General features: G+C 62.4%; 1 protein-coding gene across 4 annotated transcripts; it reads right to left on the reverse strand.

Moving 5' to 3' along the window:
- Positions 1 to 1156: 1156 nt before the first annotated feature.
- On the reverse strand, positions 1157 to 24344 carry LARGE2 (LARGE xylosyl- and glucuronyltransferase 2). Of its 4 annotated transcripts, none has more exons than XM_075426746.1 (16): positions 24271 to 24344; positions 19311 to 19368; positions 7631 to 7803; positions 7131 to 7375; positions 6668 to 6750; positions 6261 to 6384; positions 5553 to 5724; positions 5317 to 5421; positions 4961 to 5073; positions 4722 to 4847; positions 4414 to 4569; positions 4134 to 4297; positions 3597 to 3875; positions 3113 to 3259; positions 2739 to 2934; positions 1157 to 2630 (listed from the first exon to the last, which is right to left on the reverse strand). In XM_075426746.1, the coding sequence occupies exons 3-16, from the start codon at positions 7728 to 7730 to the stop codon at positions 2433 to 2435; spliced, it is 2208 nt and encodes a 735-aa protein (XP_075282861.1). In that variant the 5' UTR covers positions 7731 to 7803; positions 19311 to 19368; positions 24271 to 24344; the 3' UTR covers positions 1157 to 2432. The 4 variants fall into 4 exon arrangements, with proteins under 4 accessions (XP_075282861.1, XP_075282859.1, XP_075282860.1 ...); XM_075426744.1 differs by having other exon boundaries at positions 19204 to 19368; XM_075426745.1 differs by lacking the exon at positions 24271 to 24344 and adding an exon at positions 21382 to 21469 and having other exon boundaries at positions 19204 to 19368.
- Between the last annotated feature and the right edge of the window lie 53 nt (positions 24345 to 24397).

Here is a 24397-nt window from a genome sequence, read left to right on the forward strand (position 1 = left end):
GTGCTGCATGAGCAGAGATGAATTTCAGCTCTCAGAGGGGCTGTGCTGGGTTAAGACAGTCTCTGCGGGCTCCGACTTGGTGGTGGCCTCCAGCTGATCGTGCCCGGCGGAGGGCACGTGGAGACCAGACCCAAGCTGGGTTCACGCCAGGTACCTAAATCCTTGCAGGCACATTTTGGGCTAAGGACTGGCGAGGCTGGGAAGGATTATCTGAAGATGATGGCAGGCAGCCCTCCTGCTGCAGGCACAGCAGTACACCTTCCAAAAAACCTGCAGAGCCAGCGTTTCTGTAGCCATCTAACCATCAGAGAAATGCCCAGAGGAGGCCTGCTCCATCCAGGCACCGCTCCACCGGCATGTCTCAAGCAGAGAGCAGGCTGAATTAGTGCCTAGATTTGATCTAAATCTCAATCTGTGGAAGCAGAGCGCTGTTGGCGAGCTTTGGCCGCATTAAATAAAGCTGTCTGCTAGGGACTGGTCGGAGGCGCTGCGCCTGCTCTTTCCAGGCCTTTCCCAAATAAAGCCTCAACAACCTGCTGCTGGCGTGCCACCCCCGTCCTGCCCCCCCACCCCGCAGCTGCAAGGCTGGCGGCTCCGATGGCCTGAGAGCCAGCTTTTATTCCCAACAGTCTTGTAAAGCCAAGGCCATTCATTCAGTGGGGCAGCCCCGGTCGGTCCGGCTGCCTGCATCACAGCCTGAGATGGGCACATGGCCTCGGGGACGAGCTGCGGCACCGCCAGAAGAAAACCCATCAGCTGCCAGTGCCCTGGCAGCAACGGGAACCGTCGGACCCGGCCCCACCGCCGGCAGTGACTGCCGGCCAGCTCAGAGCGGGCAGGGGACCCGCACGCCTGCCCCTTGGTGACACAGGCGTTTCCTCTGCCCGCTGTTGCTCCTCGCTCCCCAGCCCTCCCACTGTGCCAGCCAGCCAGGGGAACAGCTCCCAGCGCGCCAGGCAGAGCAAGCTCAGCGAGGCTTTTCCCCAGCCGCAGCTCAGGCTATCTCTGCACTGCTCTCCTCCAGGGAATGTGTGCAGGTCCACAGCAGGGAAAAAAAAAACAACCAAGTTAATAACCAGGCAGTTGAACAAGGATGTGAAAAAGAATAAAAAAGCTTTAATTTAAAAATTAAATTAAAAAGAGAAAATAAGCAAGAGGTGCTTGTGCCCTTTCCATACCCCGCGCTTCGTATGGCTGCTCCCACCATGGACGGAAATCCTCACACCTCCACAGAGCTGGCTCTCGCAGCCCAGAGCAAGGCCAAGGAGAGAACAGTGGAGACTGCGGCAGCAACTGCCCCGGAGACCCTCCAGGGCCACCAGCAAAATCATCCGTGAGGAAGAAAAGATTGAAAAAAAAACAACAAACCAAAACCCCAAGACACCTTAATCATTGAATTCTGCTGAGAAAAGTATTAAATAATTTAAATAGCGTGAGGAAAGCAATGCATCCTCTGTGCTCCAGTGTGTGACAGCAGTGGGACAGCGCCCAGCCAAGCCGCTCCCGGCATGGGGCCCCCACCACAGTGCTCAGCTACGGTCTCGTCCAGTGTCGACCACATCCCTGATTGTCGATGGCAAACCGCTGCGCTGCCAAGAGCTGTGGAGGAGCAGGGCGGTCCCCTGCCAGGAACTGCTCCAAGCGTGTGCCGGCCCACCAAGCTACAGCTTTGCCCGCTGCGATGGCTGCCAGGCGTGGGTCTCACCGGCGCGGCTGTCCCAGCCGGGAGGCGCGGGCCCGTCCTGGGAGCTCATGGCTGGGGACCGCAGACAGCCCGCCCTGCTCTGGGTGACTCCCACACCGCCAGTACTGGGCCAACCCCGCCAGAGACTTCGCACCCATACGGATGGTGAGTAACAGCATTTCGCCCCATTAACCAGCCAGCCTTGAACCAGGTCTCCACAGCTCCTGGTACTCCCTGGCCCCACCACGCAGGGTGCTGGGCAGCTTTCTCTGAGCCTGGCTCCACAACGGACACAAAAGGATGCTCCACACCCTCATCTCCCGCTCACCAGAGCCCCGGAGGGGTGTGCAGAGGACTGGGGCCTGGGACCACAGAGCAGGGTAAGGTACAGCTCCCAGGCCTCAAGGTGAGCTGAGCTAATGAAAGCTGAGAATCCGAATCTGCTAAAACAGGGGAGGGAGGAGACCCCGTCCCCCTGGCCCCTGGCATGGGGAGGCTCCCCTGTAACAGAAAGGCTGCTGCTCCGAAAAAGCCCTTGGCCGCACTGCAGCAGCTTGACCTGCAGGCACTGCCTGTGCTGGCAGCTGCCATCTTCCATCTCAGCTGCAGGCACCCCATCGCTGGGCTGGAGGCTGCGCTGCCGCTGGGTGCCCTCAGGCCGGGCTGCAGCGGGGACCGGGGCAGGAGGAGGCCCTGTGTCCCCTTCTCCAGCGTGCTGGCAGCACCCTGCACCCGCTGTCGCTGGGCGTCACGGGCTCCTCTCGGCAGTGAGGTATTTGAGCGCGGCAGCCCCGTACCGCCGCGACAGGTCCTGGTGGAACTCCTCCCGCAGCGTCTGGAGGCAGCCCCGGTACCCCGCGCTCAGGCGAAACTTTGAGATGTCGAAGCTGGGGGCGTGGGGCATGTGGATCATAAAGGCGTTGGGCAGGACCAGCAGCTCGTACTCCTGGGGGCAGAGCAGCAGCCCTTGCCGTCAGCGTCGCTGTGGCGGCACCAACCGTTCACCCCCCAACACCCATCACCTCCCTGGCGCCTGGAGGAGCCCCTCACCCACCTGCGCATCCAGCTCCATGATGTGGGACACCTTGTTCCAGCCGAAGCCCACGAACCTCTGGTCGTACTTGGGGCAGTCTCGCCTCACTACAACGTAAGGCTCGAAGTCTGGCTGCCACGCCACGCGGTACGGCACGGTGGCCGTCCGCCACTTGGCATAGTCAGTTGGGGCATGGCCTCTCGGCCACACGTGGTACCTGCGGGGAGAGGTGGGAGTGACAGACTGGGGAGAGCTGGCAGCTCCCTAGGACAAGGAGAGGACGCAAGGGTGTCTTCTGAGCCAGCTGCCCCACAGCCCCAAGGCACACAGGGACAAAAGTGGCTTCTGCTCAGTGCGACAGCCCTGCTGGATGGCGGGGCAGGCCCAGTCCCTACCTGAAGGTGTAGAGGGAGCCCATGTCCAGCATGGAGAGCAGCTCCGCTTTGGATTTGGGGAAGGTCAAGCGGTAGTGCAGGGTCTCGAACGCCGGCACGATGAGAGCTGCCTTCCTCTGGGGCAGCTCCAGCTGCTGGATGGAGTTCCTGCAGCGGTAGGAAGGGTGTGAGGTCTCCCTGGCTGTGAGCCGTGGCCACAGCCCCCTTTCTCAGCCCCTCCGCCCTGCCCACCGCTCCGGAAGGGCGTTAACGAGTCTGGACACTGCGGCGGTGCCACGCAGGGGCAGGGGAGCGGGGCACCCCTCATCGCCACGGCCACTGCCTCACCCGCTGGCATCTGACAAAAGCGAGGGCACGATCCCACAATTGAACACAAAGGAAACACCTTCTGCGCGTTGAGAACTGCTGCCCAGGGCATCCCCTACAATCCCTGGTGCCTGGGGAGCCGGCAGGCTGACCAAGAGCCAGCTGGAGGAAGTCTCACCTGAGGTAATCGTAGAGGCCATACATGGGCAGGAAGTCAATGTCCGTCAGGAAGACGTATGGCGTCTGCGCGTTGGCCAAGGCCATGTTGCGCAGGAGGTTGATGGGGTAGAACTGCCCCTCCTTGTAGACGATGTGGTAGGCGACGTTGCGGCGGGCGCTCAGCACCTCCGAGGCCTGGGCATAGCGCAGGAACTGCTGGGCCTCTGCGTCCGACATGTACAGCGCCAGGCTGATGGGGCCTGCCCAGTGCTTGCAGATGGCCTCCAGCATCTGCAGCCTGCGAAGCAGAGGGCACCGCGTGAGCCGGAGCCCTGCCCCGTGGCAGCCTGGCCAAACTCAGACCAGTCTGGCCGAGCCCAGTTCATGGGGGAGCAGGAAGAATTGCTGCTCCCGGCTCGGGGTGTTGCTCCTCGCCGCACATCACTGGTGTGAGGATGAGGAACATGAGATCCCTGGTAGCTCCCGTGTTGCGGAGCCACCCCAGAGGCGGTGGAGGGGGTGGACCTGACCTCTCACCAGCCCCACTGGCAAGTACCTGTCCATGGAGAGCTGGGCCACGAGGGTGACGTCGGTGGGGTCGGGAAGGGCCAGGAACTCGTACTGCAGGAAGAAGAGGTGGATGCGGTGCTGCGTGAGGTGCTGCCGGCGGAAATCGTAGCAGGGATCATCCTCGTCCAACTCCTCCAGCGCCTGCTGCAGCTGCAACGCCATGAAGGTGAGGGAGAGTGGGAGCCCCAGGGTGAGCTGGGGCGGTGGTGCAGGGTCTCTGCCCGCCCCAGACTCCGGGGCCGGGGCAGCGTTGCAGTGGCCCTCACCGGGTTGCTGGGCGGGCTGGGCAGACTGGCGCAGCCGAAGAGCTCCCGGCGCAGCAGGTTCCCGTCGTACTCCAGGAAGGTCAGGTAGAGGTTGCGGAAGAACTCCACGTGCTTGTTCTTCACCCGCAGCTTCTTGGGCGAGTTCCAGTGGATCACCTGAGGGCCATGGTGTGTCACCCCGCGCAGGGGAAGCCAGCAGCACCCAGCACTCCCCAAGCCCCTAGACCCCGTGCTGACTCGCCCGGACCCCCAGCGCATTCACTGTCCTTCAGGCCCTCCCTAGTCCCACAGGCAGCAAACCCACCCACCTTGAGATCCGAGACCTCAGTGTAGCACTGCTCCGAGCGGGTGTGATCAGAGAGCTGCACATTCCAGAAGCAGGGGAGCCGGTACACCAGGGCCGGGTCCTGTTTGATCACCGCGTTAAAGATGTCCTAGGAGAGAACAAGGCGAGTGTATAGGCGGGTGGGAAGCCAGCACGGACCCCCGTGCCAGCAGCCCTACGGGAACGCAGCAGGGCCAACCATGCCGGAGCAGGGACCGTTACCTGGTCAGCCAGCGAGGTGGAGAGCATGCTCATGAGCTCCCGCTCCGCTGTCAGCCGCCACATCTGCTCCCAGCCCAGGCGACGCAGGCGGTCGAGCAGGAGCAGTATCACCCCTGGGTGCCGGGCAGGAGGGCACTGGGTCACCGAGGGAGCACCCGGCTGTCACCGAGCTGGAGCACAGCAGCCCACACGTCTTCGGCCCCTGGGACACGCCGCTCCTCTGTGCCCACCCACATGACCAGCAGCCTCCTCGTGCCCACCAGACCCTTCTGCCTCACCTCAGCCCTCCCCAGCCAACCTGTGCCAAGCGCCGCCTCAGCTGAACGCACCATCAGGCTGCATCAGCCCACGCTCACCCGTGTTGAAGCCACGTCCCAGGGCTGGCCACGGTTTGTGGTTTTTCCAGAGGTTGCCCAAATACCAGTCGCTTTGGTTCTCCACCAGCCCAATCACCTGCTTGTCTGAGGAAAGAGAAAGACGTGGATCCAGCCCGTCCCGTGGCAGGTTCAGAGGGCCCAAACCCACCGCACTCGTGCGGTAGCAGATGGGGACCACCACCAGTGTGGTGTGACAGCGGGCACCCTGTCCTCACCAGAAAACTTCCCAAAGACAGCCCAGAGCTCAGCGATGTCAGTGGCGAAGGTGATGTCGGTGTCCAAGACGATGACCTTGGAGAGGTTGGAGGGCAGCGCCTTGGTAAGCGTCAGCTTCATCAGCCCGTAGATGCCGGAGTAATGCTTGTTGGGGATCCACGACACCTCCGGCTGCAAGGCGACACGCTCTCAGGGCCAGGCACGGCCATGCTCATCCCGGCACGGGCAGGACGGCTGTGTGTGCCCAGCCTCCCATGAAGAGGGGCACAACAGAGCTGTGGAGCCAGCTGAGCCTGGAGCATCTCCTCCAGCCGCACCACCGGCAGCCCCACACCTCTCCCCCCAGGCCCTTCAGGCGCTCGCTGGCTGCGTCTCCCTTCTCCTTCACTCTGACCCTGGCCCGGCTCTTCCTCCGGCCACCAGAACCCTCACCTGAACCCCAGTATTTCAGTGCTCAGCCGGGGACCCAGCTCTGCTGCAGCAGCAGTGCTACCCTAAGGGGCCTCCCCACCCCTCCAGCACCGGCCCTGTGCCCCCCTCCTCAGCTGGACCAGCAACAAGTCCAGAAAGGGCAGCGGGTGAGCAAGGGACCAGCAGGAAAAGGGTTAACAGACGCCCTCCCGCTCGCCCCTCTCTGCTGCTCCCCTCAGCCCTCCAAGCACTGGCTTGGGACAGGGCAAAGCGGGGGGGAGGGGGCAAGTGCCTGCCTTCAAGTCATCGGCGTTGTAGAAGCTGACGTGGACGGAGGGCACCATCCAGGACTGGAAGAGCGTCTGGAGGATCTGGTGGGCCACCGAGTCCGTGATGAAGTGAAAGTGGAGGGGATTTTTCCTGCCAAGGGCAAGTGCAGCAGCACTCAGCACTGCAGTGGGAGGAAGAGAACATGCTCCCCATTCCTCCCATCCCTGCCAGGGGACAGGCACCAGCTGAGGGGGCAGATGGGGACAAACCAGCCGCCTGCGGGAGACAAATTCCCTCTGGCCTCTGAGCCTCAGCAGTGGCACAGGGGGTAGCGAGAGGCCCTACAGCCCCTCTCCCCCAGCACCTTCCCCCTGCAGCAGCTCAGCTGGGAATGCCAAGCCAGCAGAGCTCTGGCACAGCACCTCCCCATTACCTGTGGAAGAGGATGGATTTCACCAGGGTGACCACATCTCGGCTCGCGTTGTGCCCAGCGCACACAATCGCAACGTGCAGGAGCTGCCCAGAGACAAACGTCACCTTTTTGAGAGCGGGCCACCCCCACCCGCAGAGCCCTGCCAGCTCCTCCTGGGGGCCGTGCTATGGGGAGAGACTCCACAACGCAGCCCGTCGCCTGGGGAAGGAGGCCCGGAGCAGGTGGGAGTCCCCTGGCTCAGAAGCAGGGACCAGGAGTCTGCCTGCCACTCCTCCTGTCTGGCTTCCCTCTCCGGAGAAGCAAGACACCCTCGACCCCCAGCTGAGGGACAGATGGGTGCCCATCACGGCCACAGCAGGGGGTGAGCAGTGCCAGGCAGCCGCACACCCCCTCATGCCCAGCCAGGGTGCCAGCAGCCTCCCACCCAGCACCCCCTGCTCACCGCGCCGGTACCATCACCCACCTCACACTTGTGCACCGTCCGCTGCTTGGGACAGGCCGTGCGGTTGCTGCTCTCGGGGGGGTCCCCACCCTCGGCGGAGGCCCCCCACTGCGGGCTGCCATGGCTGCCCTCGGCCTGGCCAAGCTGCAGGCGGAGCTGCTGGTTCTCCTCCTCCACCCTGCGCACCCGAGAGGCCAGCGCCTCCCGCTCCGCGTCCCGGCCCGGCTGCTCGCCCACGCAGGGCGGCGGCAGGAGGAAGCGGCCATCTGCAGAGGAGACAGGCACGGGGCATGGGACCGGGTGCGGACGGCGGGCAGAGCCCCGGCCGAGCGGTCCCAGCACACTCCGCGTGCACCCAGCCAACGTCACAGCTCTGCTCCCCTGGTCCTCAGGGGCGTTCCTGGAAACGCAGAGCTCAGACACACCTGCAGCCACTCGCATGGCCACAGAGAAACCACCCCAAGGCCTCGGCCACCCCTGCCCACCCCCCGCTGTAAACCATCTGAGGAGGACCCACTCACATTCGAGGCTGCCCACGAAGAGGTAGAGCCAGGAAAGGAGGACGGCAAGGGTCACCGTGGCGAGCAGCAGCTTCACCTTCACGCGCCAGGAGCGCAACATGGTGTGCCGGAAGGACAGGGCGGCGAGGATCAGGTGGGCAGCCCGAGCCCGGCTGGCCCCAGCATCCTAGAGCCTGTGAGGGACAGGGGAGCAGAGAGAGCAGGGTCACCAGCAGCCCCTCCAGGACATTGCGCGGGGTGTCCCCCAGAATCACAGAATGGTAGGGGTTGGAAGGGACCTCTGGGGATCATCTAGTCCAACCCCGCTGCCAAAGCAGGGTCACCTACAGCAGGCTGCACAGGACCTTGTCCAGGGGGGTCTTGAATATCTCCAGAGAAGAAGAATCCACAACCTCCCTGGGCAGCCTGTTCCAGTGCTCCGTCACCCTCAGAGGGAAGAAGCTGAAGAAGTCCCCCATCTCCTGCTCCCTCCAGGACACAGCGCAGCAGCGAGACGCACACCCTTCGCCTCCCAGCCGGCACCCTCCTGCCCGCGCTGGGGCATCCAGACCCCGCCACAGCCTGCCATGCTGTCCTGCTGCGGCCCCGTGGCTCTCAAGGGGGCCCTCGAACAGGGGAGGAGACGTGAAGGAGCCCTCCAAGCATCATCCCACTCCAGCTCCATCCCTTGCTCCTCGCCATCCCCAGGCCAAGGGGAAAGGACGAAGAGCCCCCCGGGGAGCAGAGGCCCTCCCAGTGCCGGGTGGCCGGTCACGGGGTGGGTAATGGAGCCTGCCCTTGAGAGGGAGCGCCGGTCCCTCCTCCGCCGCGTCAAGGGCGCGGCGGGACAGGAGGGAGCAGAGCCCCGGCGGTGGGGAGCCCCGGTGTGTGTCCCCCCTGCCTGCTGCTGCGGCCCCAGAGCCAGACCCTGCCCTCGCTGCTGCAACATCTGGAGGCTCGACAAAAGCCCCCGCAGGGATGAATGGGCCGGATTAGGGTCTGCTCCCCCTGGAGCCCATTGATGTGCAGATGCCCCGGGGGGCCGCCAGCGCCGGGGGCTGACGCAGGCAGCCTGGGCCGGCCACCCCGAGCAGCCCCCGGGGCCAGGGGCCAAACGCTGCCCACCGCAGGGGCTGCCTGCCATGGCGGACACCGCGAGCTGGCCAGGAGCAAGGGACGCGCAGCAACAGGCTCTGGCTCCGCAAGGGCCGGGGCACGGCCGGCCCGAGGGAGTGCGGCCACCCCGACCTGCCGGGGCAGGCAGCGGAGCCCCGCGGCAGCAGGGACGGCACCCGAGGGCTGCGCCCCTTTTCCTGGGGAGAGGGTGTCCTGCTGGCACCACAGCAAGCGGGGCCCAGCAGCGCCCTGCCCTCCCGCTCTACGGAGCGGGCATGGTGGGGATGGGGGTGCTGATGCACAGAGCACGCCAGGCTCCCTGCTGCGGCCATGAGCATTGGTGGCCCTGGCAAGGTCTCCGCACACCGCTGCCGGCCTGTCTCCCTTCCCGCGAGCTGATCTCCCCCCTCCTGCCGGCCCGGGCACCCCCAAACTCCGTGCTGAGCTCCCAGCAGCAGCGGGGCAGGATAAGGGATGGCAGCCGGCCTCCGGCAGGCTGGGAAGCCGAGGGACGGGACAGCACGAGCGCAGGAGAGCGAAGGTGGGGGCAGGCAGCAGCACCCCTCCTGCTCCTGCTCGCCCTCGTGGCCCCTCTGGGGGGTCCCACTGCGGGGATGGCACCCTGTCCCCAGCCTGCACACCAGCGCGCTGCCGGGATAGCAGTTCTGGGGGAGAGGATGGGACCAGCGGCAGGCCAGCTGGCAAAGACCCTCGCAGAGGGATCCAAGGCCTCCATCCACCCCCCCCTGCAGCACCCCCACCCCTCCCGCAGTCCCTTCTCCCCCCCCTCGCCCGGCCGCCTGCCTGCCCCTCGGGAGGTGATCTCCTTACCTTCTCCTCCTCCTCCTCCCCGGCCGGCTGGCCGCCCGCTGCCGCTGCTCCCGCCCGGTCTGCTGCTCCCCGTCCTCCCTTCCCTCCTCCCTGCCAGATCCGACACTTCCCCCCCTCCCCGCTCCCAAACCCGAGCTCCCCCCTGCACACCCCGCGCCGGCCCCCCTTGCGCAGGAAGAAAGAGCAAACAAAACAAGAGATTAAATTCGCTTTCGACTCCAGAGCCCCCAGCACCAGGGGCACGGAGTTGCCCAAAGTAAGGAATCCGCCCCCCCTGCAGCCCCTTTCCCGCTCCCAGGCCTCACACATCCCTCCTTGCCCGAGATACGGGAAGCATCGGGATCATTTACCCCCCCTGCCCAGCAGCTGCCGCCTCCTTCCCCGGGGCAGGTGCAGGGGCCTTTTCCCGACAGGGGGACACAGCCACGGGCAGCAGAGCCCAGCCCGTCTCCCCTCGGTGGGCAGCGAGGGGCTGCTCGGCCAGCCCAGGTGCGAGGTGGGGTGCACCCCTTGCTACTCCGAGAGCGGAGCTACCAGCTGGGGTGCGAGCGATGGCCGCTCGGCTGGACAGGCTGCGAACGCCGCTGCGGGCTTGGAAAGGAAAGGAGAGCTGCCCCCCCGATTCCCCGGGCTCGCTCCAGCCCCACCAGCCCAGGAGAGCAGGGCTCCCCGAAGAAGCCGGCGTCCCCCAGCCCTGCCCTGAGCCCCGGGAGCGAGCCGGAGGGCAGCAGGAGGAGCAGAGGCCGGAGCTGGGAATGCGAGCTATGCAGGGACGGCTCTACCTGCAGCTCCCCCGCGCCCGGCCCCAGGGCTGGGGAAGGGCAGGGGGCTCCTGCCCGGGGCCGGAGGGGAAGGAGCAGCCCCCAGCCCGCCTGGGCCTTGGCCGGAGCCTGCTGGAGGACACGGGGGGAAGGCGGGGTGCGATGGGAGGGGGCCGCAGGCGGGGGGGTTAGGGTGCAAACCGCGCAGCAATTTAGATGCAAGGTAAACGGCCCCCCACGCCGTCACCCAAGGGCGAGCTGCGGCAGCAAGCCCCAGCCCGCCTGGCAGAGCCTGAGCACAGGCAGCCCCGCGCCCCGCGGCAGGCTGGGTCTGCACGCAGGCAGCGCAGGAATCGCTGCCCCGGGAGACACATCTACCCGCTCTTGCTTGCCCTTGCAGAGCCCGGGTTACGGCAGGCAGCCAGCCGCTCCTCAGCAGCGCCTTTCCGCCCAGCCCAGCGCCCGCGGGCAGACAAAACCCCGGCCCGCTCGGCTGCTCTCTGAGCCAGCAGCTCCCCAGAGCAGGACCCCCGCTTCGCTCCGTCGCGCAGCCCAGGGGCTCATGGAGCTCAGCCCCCAGGACTGTCCTGTCTCTGCCCACGGTATCCACCACGTAACCCAGCTGAGGCACGGGAGGCAGCAGGCTCACCCACGGTCCGGGGAGAAGCCCAGACCTCCCACAGCCTCCCACCAGCAGGGAGAAAAACGCCTCCTGCTCCAGCTGACCACCACTGCCGCCTCCCTGCACGCTCTTCCTGGCCTCTCGCTCTCGCTCGCGGCCCAGCGCCATGCCCAGGGTGGGGGGACGCGGCCAGGCCCCCGCCAGCTGGGGCAGGAGCAGGGAGGCTGCTGGGGGAGCCCAGGCGAGGCGGAGGCGTTTTGGGATGTTGATGGTGGTGGGGAGGAGATGCCAAGCAGGCAGGCAGCTGCGCAGCCTCTCACGTTAAAGGCACAGCCAGCGGAGGGCAAGGCTGGAAGCGGCTCCCAGGCAGGGGGCACAGCAGGCGCTGGCAGCCGCGGCACGGCACGCAAGCGTCCCGGCTCTACCCGTCCCTGCAGCCGCGGCGCTCGGCCTCGCCGCCCTCCCTCCGCAGTCTCCTTGCTCTCGCCAGACAAGCGCAGCCAGCAGTAAGATGAGAGGTTTCCCAATACCACCGGTTTCTGACCCCGGCGCAAGGGTGCGGGACAGAAGTGCTGTTGGCAGCAGGTTATCCTCCCTCCCCGACACGATCCCCGGGAGCAGGGCGGCTCCTGCTTCGGCACGGATCAGAAGATGGCAAACAGAGGCACCTGGGTCCCCTCTCTTGCTGGGAGAGGCTGATGGCCGACACTGGGGAAGGGGCAGGCAGGACCCCGGTCTCACCTCATGCCCGGACACCCCCGCCTCCACTGATGGCAGGGCGATAGCCAGGGGACATGGAGTGTCACGCCAGCAGAGCCGGGCAGCTGCACCAGCACTGGGTGCGTGCCCTCACCAACCTCCGAGGCGTGGGCAGGAGCCCGAGGCTGCCTGCCCGCCAGCCACCCCTCCACACACAAGCAGCCTTCGCTCCCGCGACGGCGCACCCACCTTGCACACCCCAGGCTCCCCCCCAGAGCGGCCCATCGGCCGGCACCCCACTCCTCCAAGATCCCCGCTTTTCATCGGAGCATGGCTCAGCCCGACTGGCCTTCGCTCTCTCTGGCTCGGTGCTATCAGGTGAGCAGTTAATGTTTAGGGAGGGCTGGCAGCGGGAGCTTTCCCACGGCATCAGCGTGTTTCCTCCAGCCCCGCTTCCCACAGCACGGCAGCAGGCAGCGAGGCCCACCACAGGGTGTGCATCTCAGCGTGTCGGCTCTCCCAGAGCTAACACGCACCCGCAGAGGGGACGCTGGGGCACAGCGAGACCGTCCGCAGGTCGCAGGATGGCAGCCATGAGCAGCACGGGCAGGGACAGCCCCAGCCTTGCTGCCCTCCTACCGCACCCCCCCAGGCACGGCAAGGGAAGAGGTGGCCTGGCTGTCCCCAGCCAGGAGAGGAGTGATTTTGCAGAGCCACGCTGCCTGTTGTCTCACCTAGCCGTAAGCGACAGAAACTGCAAATCCTTCTCCCAGGTCTGATTTTTGGAGCTGGGAGACCAGCAAGAGTTTAGCTGACCTGCTCAGACTGCCTCAGCAGGAGCACAACACGGCAGCTTCCCGGGCTCGCAGGAGGTGAGAAAGGGTCCGGCAGCGGCATCCAGAGCTACGCAGCAAGACTGCCAACCGAGAACAGGCACCACGCTTTGGAGGGCAGCAGCTGGGGATGATTTCTTTTGCCCTTACAAAGAGATGGGAGGGGACAGGCTGGCTCTTCGTTCAGCAGGTCACCTTTCAAGCACGAACTGCAGCACCCATCTGACAAAGCGCCTTGCGATTCAGAGTCACCTCCCTGCTCCCCTCCCCACTGCTGAAGCGCTGCTGCTGGAGGGGGGCTGCGCCAGCTGGCGATACCACACAGGCAGCTGCAGGAATTTACAGAGGCGGAATGGAATCTGGCCAGGAGAACAGGATTAAAACCCCATGCTCCGGATTACCCCACCATCCCCCCCTCCCCAGTCTTATGACTGGCGAAACTTCAGTGAGCATTTCACCTTCATATTTCCCTGGAAAGGGCAACCTGTGGCAAAACAGCCACCATATTCTAGAGATGGGCTCAAGCAGCAGCCACAGAGTCACATATTACAACATGAGCTGTGAAAGAAGAAAGTGCCCCCATCTCCCCACTGCCCCCAGCACCACCAAGCTGCAGAGAAAATCCCAGAAAGGTGAAGATCTTCCCGGGACAGCAGTCACCTGTGCCTCAGTTACGGCTCATCCTCATGCATCGAGCTCTCCTCCGGCCTGCAAGATTATCACCACATACAATTCTGCTGCTGCTCCAAGAGTTCAGCTTTTTATTCTGCTACGGTCGCATGGAAAAGCCATCTTCCCTTCTCTGACAGAAGCACAGCACTTGGGGAAGAGGAGCGAATAGTCTCTGAAGGATGTTAGTTGAAGCTCCCAGCTTGGCTGAAGCAGGGACTTTCGTCATCAGACTGTTTCCTTGTTTCCAGAGGAATCAAGCAAGTTCAGGCTGGGTCTGACAGGGGAACACGCCTCGCTGCTTACCTCTCCATGTCTAAAACCCCAGGAATGCATCAGGGAGCAACTCCTCTTGGCAGGGACTCCGATCACGAGGCCCCACTAGACACAGCCCGCTTCTGTGGAGCAGCACTGCAGCCACTCTCCCTGCCCACGAACAGGCACCGGATTCAGCCGTGCAGGGCAGGCTGGGCGGTTCAGTGCCACAGCAGAGCGTGCAAGCGCTGCATAGGAGGCTTACGCCCACCAGACACCCTGCAACGCTTGCAAGCTGGGCAGCCGCATGTTGCCACAACTCTTGGGCAAATCAAGAATGGGCCGCCCAGCCAGCAACACGGTCCCTCAGTGCTCTCGCTCCTGTTAGGCCCAGGAAGAAGCTGGAAGGGTCCAGCTGGCAACAGCCATCTGCCACGTCTGTGGGGACACCAGGGCAGCAGAAGGCAGGGTGCGGCATGCGCTCCTCTGTGCGTGCTGTGGTTGCCCCTCACTGCAGCAGCGGACCATCAGGGCAGACCCTGAGAGCTCATGGGTGGGCAGAGCTGCAGCCCAGCGGACATGCTGCACAGGACACCCACCCAGGCAAGCCAACACGGCTGCCGGGTCTCAGCCCGGGCTAGAAGTAAGCATCACCTCTCAGGGAGGCACCAAGTCACTCCGTGCCAGCAGGAAGCCCCTCACCCTAGGGCTGTCCAACCCTTTGGAGGCTTTGGAGCAGACCACCTTCCCCCAGCGCTCAGCCAGCCCTGTGCCCAGGATGCCAGGGGCACAACAGTGCTGCTCCAACCTGGCACCTGGAGGTGTCCCCCGGTGCCTCTGTCCACCCAGGGGCACACCAGTGCTGCTCCAACCTGGCACCTGGAGGTGTCCCCGGTGCCTCTGTCCACCCAGGGGCACAACAGTGCTGCTCCAACCTGGCACCTGGAGGTGTCCCCCGGTGCCTCTGTCCACCCAGGGGCACACCAGTGCTGCTCCAACCTGGCACCTGGAGGTGTCCCCGGTGCCTCTGTCCACCCAGGGGCACACCAGTGCTGCTCCAACCTGGCACCTGGAGGTGTCCCCGGTGCCTCTGTCCCCCCCATGAAACCCCGCCATGTGCTGCTCAAGCTCACAGAGGAGATACCTGTTCAACACACTATTTCCAGCTTTACCTCCCAGGACTAAGAGTTTGATGCCAGGAGGATACTCAACAGGTCAAGTATCGCCACTGACTGGCCTTCTTCTGGGCCTGACGGAGCATAAGCCTGACTCAGGACAACTCCTTTGACACGAACACAGCAGCTAGAGAGTCCTGGATCAAATGTCTCCCACACACCTGCCTGGCCACCACACCTAGGCACGGGAGGGACCAAGCCTGGGCACTGTGCAGGAGCACTACAAGGGGCAGGAGGACCCTGCCTGCCTCTTGAAACAGAAGAGGAGCAGTGTTTGGGCTGATGTCCAGCCCTTCCCTCTGCCGGGATTAGGTTTCTAATATCTGCATTTTTGCTGACGTCTGCACTGCAGCTAATGGCCAGCTCTGAATCCATTAGGTTCACTGCGCCCCGGTCTCCGGATGTGCTCCGGGCATCAATACCTGTTCACCCGTGCCATTTCCTGACGCTTTCACCACCGCGGGCTTGCGGCAGACGGCAGTTCCTGGGGTCAGAGCTGAGCGGCAACAGCAGGGTCAGCAGCCGGGAGCTTCCGTCTCTACCCGAGCCAGCCCGCAGCAAGCCCTCTGCCAGCTCCAGCTCTGCCATCGGCGCAGCTGGAGCACCCAGCAGGCATCACGCCGCATGCAGCAAAGGGCTGGGAATTTCGCCCTGTGAACTCGTGATGGCTTAAGTTTCCAGCCAGCAGTGCCCATGGGCAGGGACTGATAGGAGATTTCCTGCCCCCACCAAATCTCCCTGCTCCCCCAAAACGCTCTTGAACAACCTGCATCAGGACCTGCTCCCCGGCGGGACAAGGGACACCACGTCCCAGCACATCTGACCAGACCTAACCCCTACACGCGCTTGTGGAGTCTGCACCATTTCACGGAAAATGAATTAGGTTAATTACAGCAAAAAAAAGGAGGCAAACAATCCTGGACCGGCACTCTGCCTGGAAAAGTCCGCAAGAGGCACAACACCATCCTCCCCGCCACCTCTGGGAAGGTGCCAGGGGCACGGCCATGAGCCAGGCCCCCAGGTGCCTGCCGAGCTTTGTCACCGGCAGAGCTGGGTAAGCATTTTCGGCTGAACAGGTATTGATTGAAAACTGCCGCTTCCAGACAGCTCAGAGCTATTTGCTACTTCACGACAAGTTCTGGACAAGAACAAAACGCTTTGTTTTCCAAGCAAAAAGTCTCATTTTGCATTGTTTTGTTTGAAGTTGAGCAGCGTTACATTTAAAAGAAAAGATAAAGGGTCCCTCAAACTTGTCTGTGTTGGGGTTTTTTTCCTCCAGCTTTTCATTTTGGGCACTAAACCAAGCAATTAATTATTTGTTCAGCTCTGCTCCAGACAAGCTGCAAGCATCACGAGCCAAAGGCCAGGGCAGCTCTGCCTAAGCAGCAGCGATGAGGAGGGTGCCGGTGTTCTCTGCACTGCAGGCTCCTTTCAGACCTCAGCTCAAGCTCCCTCGAACCCGACAGGTGCTCTCCCAGGGGAGATAGAGCACGGCTCTGTGCGAGGGACGGCAAGCACCCCACCGAAAAGGCACCCACCCGCCCCAGTGGGCAGCGGTTCAGGATACGCAGCCAAGAGGTCCCAGTGCTTGAAGGACACGCTCAGAGCAGGGCTTCCCATGCAAACTGCCCTCCACAGTGAAAGCACATCACACCAAGGTCCCTCACTAGTCCCGCTGGCACCTGGCACTGGAGCAGCTCCTCCAGGCACCATCTCTCGCAGTGCCGAACCCTACTCCAGCAGCCTCGGTGGGACAGGGGAGCCAGGCACGCACACGGGGCACCTGGCAAGTAAAGGCAATCCCTTCGCTTCCCCGGCGTGAAAAGCAGCTGCGCCGCAGAACAGGCCGACAGTCACCGAGAGCCAGGGCTCATGGATGCAGCCTGGTGCCTCTTCCACCAGGGACTGGCGCAAACTGGGGAGCTGTGCTCAAGCAGCCACTCCCATGTCTTCCTTGCCCAGAGCTATTCCTGGCACCGGTGCCCTCAGTGCCCAAGCAAGGCTGAAAGCAGAGCTCGTCCACGGAGGAATGGAACAACTGCACTATAAATAGCAAACCAGGGTGGCTCAGGGCAGGCTCTGCAAAACCCAAGCAGCAATAGTGCCGTCCACTCAGGGTACCCTGGGCATTCTGTAAGACCTGAAGCGATACCTGGGCTACAGAGAGGCTTACACTTTGCAAACAGGCTCTGACAGCGCTGTAGAGGAAGAGGTGCTGGCTGGGCTAAGGGACCACCAACTTATCTGCAAAAAGCACATGGGGCATTTTGCAAACTGGAAATGAGGTAGCGACTGATGGGGGCGAAAAAGGAGGGGAAGCGGATCCCAGAGGGGAGGCAGATCCCAAAGCCAGGCAGTGGAAAGGAGAATGCTCCCAACACCCAAACTCCTTACTGGCCATTCCCAGCACTCCTCCTCTCCTGCTGCTCCTTGTGCTCCCATCCCCAGGGCTTCTCACACTGCTGAGCTAAACCCTGAACTTGCACACCAAAGGACAAAGGCAGGGAAGAAACAGCACACCTCAACTCAACCAAGCAGCAGATGAGCGGCTCAGGACAACAGCTCATGTCTTCTGAAACCCACAGCAACCCCTGTGCAGCGCCCAGCCTGCACCAGGAGTGCGACAGGGGCACAGGAGCTCAGCCCATCCTGTGACCCTCACGGTCAAGTTCCCCTCCTACCTCCAGGAAGAGCCTTGTCCTTCCCACCACACCCGTCCTCCCTCTTCCCTGCTGGTGCTTCCATCTGGAACAGCAAATACTCCGCCTGCCCCTTCACGCTAGCAAACATATGTGCTATAAAGGGACCTCAGCCTCCACAGACGAGGATACGTTCGGCTTCACATAGCCCTGCCAGGTACCGGCCTCTCGCTCGCCGTGGGGAGCCCTGCGCTTTCAGCAGTGCCACAGCGCTGCTCACTTGGGCGTACGCTGGGAACCGGGAGAGACAGCTGGGAACGTGGGGAGAGGTGCGTAACGCACAGGGAAGGCACAGGACCCAAACCGAATCACCCAGCACATAAACACACGTGCATGCACACATACAGCGAAGCAGTTGCTTCCTCTGACAGAAAGGGCTTTTTTGTCAGAACAGGAAGACAGCACTCCAGAAAACCCAAAACCAAAACACAAAACGCTGGCTTTATTGCTGCTGGAGCACCAAAAACAACCAGGACAGAAGAAGCGAAGACAGCCAATGCTGACTACAAACCCACCTTAAGAATTTCAGAGGCCCACAGCTCGCTTTCCTCCTCCTCCTCCTCCCCCACAGATCTCCTGTCGCCCCTCGCCCTTCCTCCTCCTCCGCGCAGCAAGAGGAGAGGTAAAGGTCTCACGTTTGGCTGAGTTTCCACTCCGGGGACAGAAGCTCGACAACAGACTGGGCAGGATGCAAGCACCCATTGAGCAGGAGGATTAGTAACCCCCTAATCTGCACATTTTGGAGTCTAAGCACTTGACTCTGCTCTCTAATTAAACCACAGAGCACAGAGATTGCCAGAAGGGGGAGAACAAGGAGGAAGAAGGAAAGGAAACAGAGGCCATGGCTTAAAGGCTGTTCCTTGAGTTGTAAATGCAAAGGGTGTCGCTGGTAGGGATGTATTTCACCGCGAGTGCTTTATGCCAGAGCTGCTGAGCACCCCGTTGCCTCCCCCGATCCAGTCCCCAGCAGGGCTGAGGGCAGGGTGCAGAGCAGCCTGCGCGATGGCAGAGGAGGGAGCGAGGAGCTCCATCAGACGGGGAAGGCAGCGGGGACAGGGGCTCTCTGGGCTGCAGCACGCCATGGCCCCGCAGCACGGGGAGCAGCAGTGCCAGGGAAGGGCCTCGCCTCCCGAAACGCTCTGCCTCCGGCTCTGCCCCACCGGACCGAGGCGGCAGTTGCGTGTGTGCAGGGGCAGCTGTCACTCCAGCGTCCCTCTCTTCTCTCGCTCCTATTCTTCGGAATTCCTCTCTTCTGTTTGCTTTGTTTCAGCCCTCAATGAACAGGAAGAAAAGGGAAGGAGCCTTGACAAATCCCATCAAGGCGCAGACACGCTGAGGCTCCCTCCCGCTGGCATGCCAAGCCCTGCACTAATGAGGGGCAGAGGAGAGACCGGCGGCCACTGAGAACAGTGGCCCCACAGAAACACTTGGCGTAAGGGACAGAGGGAAAAGAAGCTGCTAGGGCTGAACAACGCCAGCATGAGCTCCCAGCCTTCAGAAGGGGGTCTTCGCATTTCCCCCGGCCCAGGGAGCTTGCTCCAGCTCCTCAGCCCAGGTCCCAGTCACCTACTGCCCACCACACTAGAAACAAGCAATAGACCCCAGTAGTGTTTGGGAAGAAGGATCCAGATGTGCACGTTCAAGGGGAGTTCAACTGAAACAGCCACTGAGATGGGACTACACTTTGTTCCAAGGATTCACGCAGGGAATCTGGTCTTTCCCTCCAGAGGACTGGGCCACAGGGGCTTACATGTGCCAGTGTTGTCTCCAGAACCTCCCCACAGGTCCCAAATACCCACACGCCAAGCAGAGAGGAAATCCACAGAGCCAAGACCTTCTGCCATGCAATTATTACTAATATAGGTACAGAAGCACTAAGACAGGAAGGGAGCAGGTACATGTAAACCATCCACTTAAAAAGCAAGATAACTAACCTTTGGAGGCTGCCAATGCTGCAGGGGTACCTGGGAACAGCCGGAGAAGCTGGCAGGGCCTGGTGGTGGCTATGAGAATGGACCACCCTCTAACCAGGGATTCTCACCTTGAAGGGCAGATAACACATCTCATCTGTACTTGAGGGTTTTGGAGCTTGCTGTCACCTGAAACCCAAAAGACAAACAGTCACGTGAAGTGCTACTGTGTAAGAGAGCTCTGGCCCCTGCACAGCCAAGAGTGTCAGATCAGCAGGACCCAACACCTTGGTCCTGTCCCTTTCCTCTAGCCTGTTACAAAGCACAGCTCAGTGTCACCCAAGGCTACCCAGACAGTCCACGGGAGAATACCTGCGTGCTGCACGTTCCTAGTCCCAGATCACTGCACTGTCCTGTAGCATGTTCCCCACCAATGCAAGGACTGTACACGTGTCCCCAGAACCACTGGCAAAGCCACAGCCACCACGCTCCATCGCAACACACGCGAGTCCTCACACCAACTCTTCAGCAGGACAAGGAGGGATGCAAGTTCCCTGGCCCCCTCCCAAACACGATCGCAGCAGCAAGTGTTTAGCTGGTGAGGAAACGAAGGCATTAACTGTCACGTCCAGTAACCTGAGCCCCTGCAACACACCCCGGCCAGTCCCAGGAGGGAAGTCAAGACTGCTAGCCAGATAGATGCCCAACAGGGAGAGAGAAGGGATAAAAGCAGAGGAGAGAGAAGGCACGCAAAGACCACCACACAACTTGCGCTGCAGGGAGCAGAGTGGCCTGCACATGTCACTCCTCCTCAGAGGAAGGGGAGATCCTCCTCCTCCTCCTCCTCCTCTGCTGGGATCTTGCCAGCGTACCCCTTTCCTACAGCTCCCATGGAGCTGGGCAACCACACTGCACTGGCTGCAGGCTGGAACAGACGAGCCCTTCTCCCAGCAGGCTACAGGGATTGTCATCTCCTTATCGGGAAAAAGCCCAAACCAGAAGCAGAGCCACGCAAATCAGCTGGGGAAAAGGAATCGGAGAGGAATCGGGAGCTTTGCATTTCAAGCCCCTCTATCCACACACCATTGCTCTGAGATGTAGGAGGAACAGGACCCTCAAAGGCAGGTAAAACCTACTGAAACCATCTTTCTGGTCTGCCCCACCTGTTTTAAAACCCCAAAGAGAGAAGCAAGCGTGCAGTGTGCTGGGCAGCAGCCCCACCACAGCCCGCGGTGCACTCCTCTAGCCACAGCAAACCCCAGGTCAGTCTGGCACAGCACGCTATGAAACAAGGGAGGCAACGCCAATCCCAACAAGGGCTGGAGATAACAAATACTTTACAACAGCTGTGCACCTGAACAGTGAAACCCAGCAGCTCCAGCGAAGAAGTACAGCACCACAACTGCTCAGCAAAACCCTCCTCAAGCAAAAAAGAAACCCAGACACCACTTCTGCTTTGTGAGTCTCCCACAGTATCTGGCTTCAGGGCACCAGCCAGTGAGAGAGGACACCTATGGACAGGAGGGAACGCTATGGCACGCGTCAGTAAGCAGACATCTACCCCCTCCGCCATCCCCACTCTGCTCGTCCTGATCTGTCAGCTCCCACCTCAGAATGGAGGGGTCTAAGGGGGGAACCCCAAAGACTGATACTTCTGCAGCAAGGGGAACAGGACACGAACCAGGGTGCCAAATTCACCTGGCCCCCGTCACCTTTGCAGCCACAACCCTCCCTCTGGGGCTACCAGAGCCCTGTATTTAGAGGGAGCAGTTCAGCAGGTAAGAGCCAAGACACCCACCTGGAACGGGAAGCAGAAGACCAAGCAGTTTCAACAGCAAAAAGCTGGAAAACCAAACGCACCTTCAGTGGAGCTAACCCTGAGCGGGGAGAGCCAGGCACCCGCCTGCCACACGCGGCAGCGCTGCCCAGTGGGATCGGCCACAGCACAGCCACCAGCGTCGCCGGGAAAGCAAACCTGCCACGCACACACGGCAAGAGCCCATGCTCCAGGGTGGAGCCCACGGCCAGCGGCTCCAACCCAGCCACCAGCAGTTACTCACACAGCACCACGCACGGGGCCTGCAAGACCGGCGCGGTGGGACCGACCTCCAAGCCTGCTGCCTTGTCCCGGTGGGCTCGGGGCAGCTCGGGTGAGGCCGGGAGAAAGGCAGAGCAGAAACCACAAGCAGTTGTCCTGCTCACCCAAAAGCGGCTGCGGCACCCTCTCCCTCAGGACGCAGCTGCATCTCTCCCTTGCAGTGTTTCCATTAAGCGAGGCCACCGGAGAACTGCACGTCCAGAAGTTTTTTCCAGCTGCATCACATGGTTATTAAAAGACACCGCCTCTCCCCCTCAGCCTTTAGCACGGGCAGATCTGGGATACTACTGGAGGGACTGCACGTTGCTAATGCATCAGGGAAGGGAGTTCTCCAAGTAACAGCCTGGGGCTCTGAACGGCTTTCTGGAAAAGGCATCTGGAGGCAGTCACCACCTCACAGCAGGGCTCTGCATAGGTTGCCAGACGTGTTGTTCCTCCTGGGAAGCCAAAAAGAGTCTCCCTCCTGAGACGCCAAGTCTCAGCTAAGCTGGGCAGGGCAGGGGCACCCTGACTGAGAACAGCAACAAAATCCCTTCAGGTCAAAACACTCATTTTAAAAGGCCCCTTAAGTTGCTTGTTTGACCTGGGTTTCCCTTCCCCTCAGACTACCGCTTCAAGCAATAGACCTGTCAGCAACACTTCAGGAACACAAGGACTACATGCCCTCCATCCTCTGCCAGCCGCCACCGTTCAAGGTCCCAGGAGGGCTGTCAGGGATCAGAGGTGTGAGCTACCACCAGCAGCAATGCCACGCTCGGAGCTCGGTGTGCTTGTCTCCTCATTCGGACTGAGATTTGGAGCTCTCCTGAAAGGTGCCGGCCTCCAGGGAGATTCCGCGAGCGAATCAGGCCTTCCATTCTAGGCAGGGCTCATGTGTCAGGGACTAAAATACACCCTGGACATACCTCTGTCTACAGGTTATTTGGAGCAAGTCACGATTTATCCCTAGCTATCCCAAAGGATTGGCTGAGCTCATCCAGAAGCGAAGAAAATAGACGGCCGCACCACAGCGTGGGCAGGAAGGGATGCCCCAAGGAGACGGGGCCAGAAAGGCCATCTCATCCCACACCAGGACGGCTCCCTTCCAGCCGCGACCGGAAAGATCCACATCCCAGACATCATGCCGCCAGGCTCCTTCCCTCCTGGAAGGACAGCAGGAAAACACGGCTGAGGAGAGAGAATATCTGCTTCCCCCGCAGCTGCCAACCTCTCAGGACGCAGCCACGCTTCGATATATTGTGTCTGTTCTCCCCCATCCCGCTCCCCAGCTCCAATGCTGGCAAGTGCTGCGAGAACACATCGTTCCCTACCCCAGCACGCTGCAAGGTGCGTTTTGAGCACGGCTTGCTGAGGATGAGCTGCCTCAGGCCCACGGCAGCGCTCCGCCTGGGGTCAGGCTCCCCAGAAACGGTGCGGTCTCGCGGGTCTGAGCAAAGAGAGAGATGCTGGCAGCCAAGCAAGCTGGACTTCAGCACTGCACCCACTGATGGGCTGCAGCGCGTTTGCGGTTTTTTTGGGTTTGCTTCTTTTCCTGCCATTAGTGCTGAGCCTGCACCCCTCATCATCAGAGCACAGGAACTATTTGGCCTCAGTTACAGCCAGCGGATTTCCAGTAAGCACAAGTCCTCAGCACCCAGACTGACAGTAAGCGCTAAGAAAGGAGCTGCTCAGGGAGCTTTCCGGGTACAGATGAGGCAGAAAGTAGCCTCTCAACCCAGCCTTTCACCTCCTACCCCCTCCCCCGCCACTGCGGGCACCGTAAGCCAAGGCAGTTTAAGTCTTGCCCAACCTCATGGGCTCTCTGCTGCTCTGAGAAGCCCCCCCTCCTACGGCGCTCCCTCGCAGCATATTTACCATAAAAAGGCAGCGTGATGCTACTCCAACTGCCCTCCAAACTCGCTCGCTGCAGGGGGGAGATGAACAGAAAGGGGTACAGGACGGACAGCGGGTGGGAGGGAGGCCAGGGGCAAAGGATGAAGAGGAAGCACCTGCCAAAAAGCTCCTTGCCCAGGGCCAGAACCACATCATCTAGCTCTGCCGCTCGGAGCAGCCCAAGGACTCTGTGCATCAAGCTTCACCTCTGGCTGAAGACAAGGTGTCTCGGGCAGTCTCCTGGGCGGCCGGCTCTCGGATTGCTGTCTGGCTTCTCGCTGCAGGAGAGCGGCTCCGGCAGTCTGCACTGGATACGTCCCTGGAGCCACTGGCAGCGCGCCCACCCCCAGCACGCTCGCTGGACCTCCGTCACGGCCTTCGGGTGCCACCTCGCCCACCTTGGGTGACGCCAAGTTGGGAAGAGCTCACGAAGGGAAAGTTGGTCTCAACCCACGCGGTTCTGACCAAAAAGCTTCGTTTCACGCCGGGCTGTTCGCCAGCCCTGTCTTCTGCCTCTTGTGGGACCCGGCCGGTGGAAAACCAACCCTCCGGGGACAGCGGGGAGCACAGGGGAGAGCGGCGGAGCCCTGTCCGCACGGGGGAGACCTGCGGGAGCCGCCGTACCCCCCGCACCCCGCGGAGCTCGGCAGGAGGTCGCGCCACTTTTCCCCGTCTTCGAGGGGCCTCCGCCTCCCGCCCGCGAACCCCGAGGGGGCCGGAGCGTCACCGGGGGTGGCCGCGCAAGTCACGTGTGGACTCCGGGAAGGAGCCGGGAAGCCCGGACAGCGCGGCCCCGGCCGCCTCCCGTCCGCACCTTCGAAGGCCACCTTCGGTGGGCTCCCCCCCGGCCCCCCGATCTCGGGCAGGGAGAGCCACGGCCACGCGTGACCAACGCTCTGCCCCCCCCGCGACGCCACCGTGAACTTTTTACCGGCTCCCAGCCCAGGCGTGGGCCGACCCCCGCCACGCTGCAGCGCCCGAGGAACGCCTCGTCTTCCCGGTCCCCTCCAAACCGACCCGTACCCCAGCTCCTCACCCTGCGTCCCCCCTCACAGGCCGGGACCTCGGCCCTACGCAGGTCCACGCAGATTTCCCCCCCGGCCCCCCAGCCCGCCCCGTACCTGCCCGGCTACCGCCGCTCCCGGTCCTTCAAACCCCCGCCCCGCCGCCCATCAGCAGCTCGGCGCTCGGCCGCCGCGCCTGGCCCGCTCGGCTCCGCTCGGCTCGGCTCGGCGGGGCTGGGCGGGG

Source organism: Opisthocomus hoazin, chromosome 7, assembly GCF_030867145.1.
Source record: "Opisthocomus hoazin isolate bOpiHoa1 chromosome 7, bOpiHoa1.hap1, whole genome shotgun sequence".
In the NCBI taxonomy this organism is placed as follows: Eukaryota; Metazoa; Chordata; class Aves; order Opisthocomiformes; family Opisthocomidae; genus Opisthocomus; species Opisthocomus hoazin.